This window comes from Eutrigla gurnardus (genome assembly GCF_963514095.1).
Source record: "Eutrigla gurnardus genome assembly, chromosome: 10".
NCBI classification, from domain to species: domain Eukaryota; kingdom Metazoa; phylum Chordata; class Actinopteri; order Perciformes; family Triglidae; genus Eutrigla; species Eutrigla gurnardus.
In genome coordinates this window covers 4945783-4954385 of record NC_139924.1, presented here as the reverse complement: position 1 = coordinate 4954385, position 8603 = coordinate 4945783, and the positions used below count along the sequence as shown (strand labels likewise).

The following is an 8603-nucleotide window of genomic DNA, read 5'->3' as shown; positions in this document are numbered from 1 at the left end:
GTCGGCTACATCCGGAGAGCTCGCTCTGCTCCCGTGACGCAACTTCCTCTCCCGACCTTGCGGGAAGTCTCGCGAATGTAAAAAAAAAAAAAAAAAAAAAAAGTCTCGCGAATGTACGTTTATGCCCGCTAGAGGGCAACACAGACCGCGAAATCACAGCAAGCACCACGAACGGACACCTGATTACAGGAAGCGTGTGTTCAAGGGTTTAAACACACGCTCACTTTCCAGATCCATGCTTACTTCCCGTGGTCTCAACTAAGATGGTAGCTGAATATACATATATTAAAAAAAAACATACAAAGATCCAAAGAGCACAATGTATCTCATAATATGTTGTTTATTTATGTATCTTCACAAATTGGACATGAATGGCATTTGGTCAAACAGCATTAAAGGAGACAGCTCAACCAGTTTTTGAGAAACTGAGAAAAAACCTTCTATATTGTAAACTTTTATAAGACAACAAAAAGGGCTAGAAGCTGAAATATGGACAGAGAAGATCAAAAAAGCAACACGGCAAATTTTCCCATACAATTTGGTCCTTTTTCAAGAGTAAGAGGAAATGAGAATGAAGTGATACAAATAAGTAAACAGTAAATCATAGCGATGTGCAGAAAACTAGTAAGTTATGTTAAAGTATATTCACTGAAAATAACGGACAATTTGATATTTGTCATGAGCTAGTTACGTGATTATCTGCACTCTGAGTCATTCATGTCTTTCAAGTCAGTGTCTTTGGGCTCTTTCACTGCTGTTAACTCAACATGTAAAAGTTTCCAAATGTGACACAGGAATACTGAGTAAAAACGGATTAAACTGATAATAAATCAGAAAATAAACATTTTTGAAATGAGCCTTGTTAATGTCTCTGCACATCATTAATACATTTTAAAAAATAAAGATTTTTTTTCAGACAGAGATACATTGTAACATGATTTCTTGATGAAGATTGTCTCAAACCCAAATGTTATGATAAGTATTAAGGATGTGTTTTAATATGGTAACACAATAAGGATAATTAAAGCAATACATCATCACACTTGACATATAGTAGCAGTCAGTCGGAGCACTGCGTGATTTGCTACATTATGTTTATCCAAGAGGATAATTAGTATTGCATGTCATACCAGGGAAATATGAAATCAGAGTGTATATGGGATTTGTGGAAAAATAGAAATACATTGCAACATTCACTTCATCGTAGAAAAATAGGAAAGCTCTTGTTCAGTTAGCGTTAGCGTAGCCGTTGTACAGTACAAGTAGGTGCAGGCAGTTTCTCTGTCTTGTGCCCAGTCCTAAATATTTCTCCTTTTTCGTCTATGTCACCTTTTACAATTCATCAACAACCCATTTGTGCATGTAACTTATAGAGAAAAAAATGATTTGAAGGCAAAGAAATCAGATGAAGAATGCGTCTACTATGTTGTGCGGTGGTCGGGGGTGTCATTTTGGAGTGCTGGTAAAGTACAAGTACAAGAGCCCGCTGAGACCTGTTCATCACACTTAAAGACCGAGCAGGCAATTGATATTAAACCATAATGAAATCACAGATTGATTGCTGGGCTCTCAGAGCTTTAGCTGCTGGGAATTCACTGTGTTGTTGGCTTCCATTCGGAGTTAAACGTCCCGATGAGACAAGCAGTTTGGAGCCTCAGCAACAGAGATATGTAACCTTCCATCGTACGACGTGGAACTGCCTCGCCAATCTGCTATAAGTAGCACCACAAAAACCTATATACATGAGAACTATTGAATATGTTTTATGCTTATTCTGACACCAGAACATATTCTCATCACATTTTGCATTTGGAGAGAAATCAAAAAGGCCTCTCCGACATCTGTACAAACACAGTCCTTATTCAACATCTTAAAAAATGAGGTCCGCCCATTTTCTGACCACCGAGAGCCACATTTATACCATTAATCTAGCTGTTTTTTTTTAATAAACATATTTATTTATTGAAAATAAAGCTTCTTATCCGGCAAATACATTCACAAGAAATGTTAATCTCAATTAGACAACATATTTCTTAACATGATCATTTTCATAGCAAGGCTTGAATTTCCTTCAAACAAAGGTTTTTAGTTTTGGAAATAACAATGTTGTTGAGTGATATGATTATACTACACAGAAATGCATACTGGGCATGAACTACTTTGTCCTTCAATGAAACAGTTAAGTCATCATGTTGTAGTCTGAAGACTTTTAATATGCGTATTGACATTCAATCACACTATTTTTTTCTTTTCTTCCTCATTTTGGATCTGCTAGGATCAAGTGGCATTAAGGTGTCAGTAGCTTTGGGACAGACCTCACAGAGAAAAAACCAACAAACAAAACAAGGCGTTACCACAACCTTCTAACATCATCATTATAAACATACATTTAATGTAACTTGGATAGTGCTTTATATTGTTTAGAAAACATAAATACACATTGATAGAGGCAGTGACATCGTGCTTTATGGGACAGGGCAGTATTTTAAATTCATTATAGTCTTTTTTTTTTGTTCCTTTAGAAAAATATTCATTTTAAAACTAAACCTCAGTAACATTTTATCTTGTTCTTCATTGACAAAAATAACCCATTTAGATCTGCAGACATTCATACTTTACAATCATGGTACATACACTTGTATATGTTACCTGTATATATGTATATGCATATAGATTTACGATTAGATTTTTTAGTGCACAACATGCCTCAAAAGTTGCCAAATGAAAATACAATAAAATAATGAAACAATAGTTACGATGCAATAATAATAATAGTAACAGTAATGAGAAAATCACCAGATTAAAAAAAAAACTTAAACGAAACAAAACAAGAAACAGCAACGTAGAACGGCAGTACAAGTGAAAGCAGAGGTCAATGCCAAACAATCAAACGCACAAACAGACACACACGTTAAAATATATAACAATTCTCACTCAAACAAACAGGAAAACAAATTGTACAAATTCACAGGCAAAAGAAAGGACGCTCACTCCACGACATCAGCCCACATTTTCTCCCCTTTTGTTTCCAGGTCTTGCTTTGTTGCTCATTCGCCACATCAACCTCAATAAAGAAAGAAATAAACGGGCCAGGTGCCTCAGAGTGGACGCACTCAACAATAAAACGCACCCCCACCTCGTCTCCACCGAGAGCACAGGGGAGGCACAGAGACCACTGAGCCCAAATGTTTAGAGGTTGTCTGAATCACTACAAAAAAAGAATAAAAGTCTCTCCTCTATAAAGGCATCGGTTTACATCTGATTGTTTCTGAGCAAAACACTGAGCTGGTGCGCTGCAACAAAACCTTTCTCTTCAGTCCAGAGGCTTGAAAGTGATGGTGTGAATATACGCATGTGGGCCCGGGCTGATGAGGCTCTGTGGTATGGAGGTGTTTTACTGAGGCCACCCTTCCACACAGTTGGCAAGAGCAGCATTTTCTTTCTCTATTCTTTTTTTTTTTTTGGCTCTTTTTTGCGTTTTCAACATTTGGTTCCAAAGATGGTCGTCATCGTCTTCACACATCACCCCCCCATCGGATTTCCTTCCTCCCTTCCTGTAAAACCTCTCTCCATCCTCACTTTTAACCGGCCTCACAACACAAGACTTATCAAATTGTATTGTGCGAACATCCAAAAAATGGCTCAGCAGAAGACAGTGGCATCCGTCTTGCATTTTTCATTCATCAATTATGCGTCTATGTGCGTACATGAGTGTGTTTAGCTGCTGTTTCACTGCAAGGATCCGCTCTGAGCAACGTGCTCCAAGAAAACGGTTTCTTCTGTATGGGGGGGTTGCGTCCATGTCCTTGTACGAGAGGGTGCAAAAGGGGCGTGTTAGTTGGGCCGTCATTCACTCAAGGTCCCAAGGGCTCTCGGGGGTCTTCGGGCTCTCGGGGGTCGAGGACTTCAGAGAGAGGGAGAAACAAAGAGATAGAATAGGAGAAACAGATGGGCAGAGATGGGCCGTGTGGCAGGTAGGCAGACGGCAGAAGAAGTTAAAGAAAAAAAAAAAAGAAAGCACAAGATTTAGTGGAGTGCTACTCAGATCCCCAACTTGCCAAGTCCAAGCAGCAAATGAAGAAGCAGAGGGAAGTCGAGCAGATGAAGGGATAGAGGTGAGCGAGAAATCAGCAGTCTGTCTCCCACAAGAAAAGAGCTTGAACAAAGTGTCCTTTGTCCATATTTCAGCTTTGCACAAAAATACATTCAGCGAGAGGGAGAAGCGAGAAAAGGATGGAAAAGGATGAGAGCAAGAGCACGGGAAAAGTCAACCGACAGAGGGAACAAGGTCGGGGCACTGGTGCTTGTTGGAGTGTAAGATGAGCTCGTGGTTTCTTACTCAATGTGCTGTACAGGTTGAAGACGGAGGATAATTATATTTGAATAAATCTGTTAATTCAGAGCACTTTAAGATTTGAGACTTGGACTCGGATTTTGTGACTCGGTTTGTATTCACTCATCTCGTCCAGTTGCGGGTATTCTCATGATACAAAACAAGATATGTTTATTTATATATTGTTGTTAAAGGTTAGGTGTGGTGTAATTCATGTGCAACTATTTGTATGGCTCTTGATTGGAATGCACGAAGGTTGTAAACTTTCACCCAATCAGAAACAAGTGATTGGTCGTTCTCTTCTCAATCTGTGAGACTGATCGGTACCCTGCCGGTACTCGTCTCAGCCTCTACTTCCAGCGAGCGTAATGTATGTGCTTGATATGTGTGCGCGTGTGTCTGCTGGGCAGTCAGAGCGCCAGCAGTGAAGGCGAGTTCAGGGAATCAGATGACTGCTCGCTACTGCTGTTCCGCTGGTTGGCACTGACCCCGCAGGCTCCCTCTGGGTAGGTGAACACAAATGAAGATGTGTATGAGGTGTTGTAGCTGCCAATGGCCGCATCGTCATGGATAACACCACCACCACCACTGTCGCTGGCCATGAGGCACGGCCCGCCTGGCGCCCGCTCACTTGAGCCAAAGAAAGAACTAGAAAACTCTACCTCCTGCATTATCCCTGGCTGAGGCTGCTGCTGGACTTGCTGCTGAACCGGAGGCTGGGACTGTGTGGAGGCCGGGTGGGCCGTGTAGGCAGGAGGCAGATAGAAAGAGTCTTCCTTCACAGTCAGACCCACAATGGAGACCGGAGGCAGTAAGGCCTGGGGCAGGAGCTGGGGCGGGAGCTGGGGCTGGAGCTGGGGCTGGAGCTGGGGCTGGACTGGAGGGAGCTGCGCTGAGCTGTGCTGTGCTGGGTCCTGGTACGGGATCTTACAGGTGGGCTGGTGGGCCACCAGGACAAACTCAAGACGCTCCTTCTCCTTCTGCAGCTCAGAGATCTCAGCCTCCAGCTCGGCCTTCTCCTCCTCCAGGATGTCCGTCTCCTGGTGACAGGTGCAGAGAATGAAAGAAACAGGGGACAGAAGACAGAGGTGGGTGAAAGGAGTAGAGGAGGGAAGAGGATGTGCAACAGACAGGGAGAGGAAAGCATTAGCTACACCAAATCTCTACTTGAGTGCTGTGGATGTGGATGTTTCCATCCAAGCAGAAATAGCCCTTTAATTGGGCCATAAATATGTATTGGTCTTGAGAGTTACACAACTGTCTTCATCACAGCATTACTTTAACCCCTCTTATACACGCATGTACACATGTATTAGCACACAATGCTATGGGATGTAACATTCTGGCAGCGATAACGAGGCCAAGCTCACCGACTGCAGTCTGTCTGTGAGTTCTCGTCGGCGGTTTCTGCATTTGGCGGCAGCCAACTTGTTTCTCTCTCGCCGAACACGCCGCTTCTCCTCCTCCTCCGGTGTCAGCTAGGATGCAGAGGAAAGAGATGGAACGGATTAGGATACGTTTTGTCTTTGTTTTTGGAGAATGTAGTGATGTTCAGCTGCAGTGGTGGGGGCAAGCTGGAAGGGCAGCCGGCTATGCAAATGACAGCAAATTAGACCCTTTCTTTAAAAAAAATGTTCCTCACATTTTGGCGGTATTGTTTCTCCTCCTCCCACATAGACTACATACCTGACCTCCTCTGCCCGTATTTCCCTGTTTAGTAGGAGCGATCACGAGAAGGCCCTGTACTAGACAGTGAGGGGCCCTTGTTTTTTTTAACCCATAACCCAAAGTATTCGTGCACACCACTGCTTAACAGCACAGTAGTTGGATCTGATTCTTTTGGCGCCCGTGTGAAGGAAACACACCTACACTGCATGTGTAACATGTAAAAAAAACAAACGGTTCAAGCACACACACTTACTAACACACCAACATCTCCATCGTCACTCACAGACTCCTCTCGGGCACGGCGGCTGCGGGTTCTGGACTGGCGGATGGGGCCCGGAGCTGGGCCCGGAGGGTCTAAACTTGGAGGGGTGAATGCAGACCCCGAGGAATAACTGGGACCCGGCATGTCGTACGGGTCAACCAATGACACTGGCTGGGTCATGGTCGTGGTCCCAGTGGACCCACTCTGCCCAGAGGCCTGGGAGGAGACGAGGGTCGGCTGTACCATCCACTGCAGATCTTGACTGGTGGTGATGGCTGTGACGGTGGGCACGAATGAACCGGGCATCTCCGCTCCAGCACTGGTCCCTGGCCCGCTGCCCACAATGCTCAGGCCAGCTCCTGCTGACACACAGTCCTGAGCAGGAGACATGAACAAATGCTGAAAACACACTTGGACAAACAGAGGCAGAAATACATGCAGGAACCAGCTTGGATCAGCTGTTTTATAACAGTGTCACATTCAGTAGAACGTATTGTTATCATGGTGCCAACCTAAGAAGATATAAGCTTTACCTCTACAACCAAGTGCTGTAAATCTATCCAATTCTAATTCAGAGCCATATTTGTTGATGTAAACATGTTATTTACAAGTAGCAATATGATATCAAAAGATTGTGGATAAAGATGTTGATCTAACCGTCTAAGAAAAGGAAACATTAGCCTATAGTTCGAGGTGTAAGAGCAATATATTAAATGAGTCTAAATCTTGAATTCATAACGTCATACTGATACTTTCTGTTTGTTGCTGTGGCACCACTTCTTCTATGCGCCTATTAATACTCAAAGTAAATATGTCGCCTTTTTTGTTTTATTTTAGACCCGAGGAAAGCGTGATAAGACACTGGGACACGGCTGCCTCAACGGCGTCCGGCTCGACCAATCGTTTCTCGAAAGAGCGTATCTCCCTCCTTCTTCCTCCTCCCCCGTCACACCCCCGGTGTTCCCCTTGGCAACGCGACGTAGCGCTCCAAAATAGAACAGGCATTTACGTCACGGCGAGGCCTGCGAGAGGAGAGCGGAGCGCGTGGCAGCGGAGAAGCGGAGAGGGGCGGGGCTTTGGCGCTGACGTCGGAGAGTTCCAGCGGTCTGTCATCCGCTCTGCGGCGCGTTGTGAGCCGAGACAATGTGCTCGAAGCCCGAAGGCTGCTACCGGCGGGACTGCGGGCAGTTAGAGCCGCATTCATGGCGATACACGCAGCGAGGAGAAGCACTTATCTAGTGTCAATGCTTTGTATCGCCCCAGCTATTTTCTTTTAATGTCTTTGCTACTTTTATGCACACACTAGTTATTTTGCACTCGCGTTAGAAAAAGCCCTATTTATAACGCAAAAAAACAAAATACAGTAATATGTGAGGTACAACGTAGTTATGACAACATGCAGAGTTTTAACATGCAAGTAAAAGCACATGTTCTCCCATAAACCAGACTAGTTGCATTTACGAAAAATAAACAAAAATAATATATTTTTTAGAAGATTACTTTCATTCATTTTCAGCATTATTATGAATATTCTCAGCTTACCTGCGGAGCACTGGTGGTCGGCGGGCTTCCGAACGAGTCCACGGAGGAAAGGTACTGGGACTCTATTGATGGAGAGGAGCTTCCACGGGAACCGCTGTCTTGGTCGCCGGGGAATCCTTGGTACATCTCCCCGGGGGGACCGAGAGAGAACGCGACACCCGCAGTTACCGGAGAGAGCGCGATGTCACCTGGAACGGCAGCAAGATTAGCCTAAAGATGAGTCTATACTGTGAGGAGAGAATGACCGGTGTTACAGCGGTTGGTTTTAGATTCGCTGATGATGATAATAATGACAATAAAAAAGTTAGATAACTCCACGCCTGCCTATATCATTTATAATTGAAGAACTCCTAGAATAACCAGCCCAGCGTGTTTTATAAGTGATGACACGTTGAATGGTGTCCTCAAGCATGTAATAGGCTACCAAGCAGCCCGGCGCGCAGCGGTGGACAGATGTTTCTGACCTACTTTTAAACCGCTGTTGTCTATTATCGTCCACATGAAATCATTATTTGACTTACCGTTGCTGAACTGTTTGATATTCCCCGGTGAGATGCTCTTGGTTTCTTTCCAAAAAAGTTGCATGAAGAAGCTTAATCCGGTTCCCCGCGTTCAGGGGGAAAGCGTCCCGGTTCGGTCTGTCAAGAAAGTCCTTTCGCTCCGCTTTAAATCCTCTCTCCCTTCGTCAAAAGTGCGATTATACATCCACAAAGTCCGAGCCGGGCCGCGCCAGAAGACGTCCGCTAGTATTACGGTGCACGGTAGCAGACCTGGTCTTATGAATGAATCCATCCTCCT

General features: G+C 44.2%; 1 protein-coding gene across 9 annotated transcripts; it reads right to left on the bottom strand.

The window, feature by feature from the left end:
* Positions 1-970: 970 nt before the first annotated feature.
* On the bottom strand, positions 971-8603 carry fosb (FBJ murine osteosarcoma viral oncogene homolog B). 9 transcript variants are annotated; one of them, XM_084019728.1, is made up of 7 exons: positions 8327-8603; positions 7806-7993; positions 6255-6638; positions 5704-5811; positions 5212-5373; positions 4996-5175; positions 971-4835 (listed from the first exon to the last, which is right to left on the bottom strand). In XM_084019728.1, exons 1-7 carry the CDS (start codon positions 8388-8390, stop codon positions 4770-4772), a joined length of 1152 nt encoding a protein of 383 aa, XP_083875854.1. In that variant the 5' UTR covers positions 8391-8603; the 3' UTR covers positions 971-4769. The 9 variants fall into 9 exon arrangements, with proteins under 9 accessions (XP_083875854.1, XP_083875855.1, XP_083875852.1 ...); XM_084019729.1 differs by having other exon boundaries at positions 971-3904; XM_084019726.1 differs by having other exon boundaries at positions 4996-5373.

What these genes read in the sequence shown, in the direction of transcription:
- fosb (XM_084019721.1), bottom strand. Translation starts at nt 8,390, where the DNA reads ATGCAACTTTTTTGGAAAGAAACCAAGAGCATCTCACCGGGGAATATC. An exon ending in TATCAAACAGTTCAGCAACG is followed by an intron (nt 7,994 to 8,326) that starts GTAAGTCAAATA and finishes CTGCCGTTCCAG; the next exon opens with GTGACATCGCGCTCTCTCCG. An exon ending in ATGGAGATGTTGGTGTGTTA is followed by an intron (nt 5,812 to 6,254) that starts GTAAGTGTGTGT and finishes TCTGCATCCTAG; the next exon opens with CTGACACCGGAGGAGGAGGA.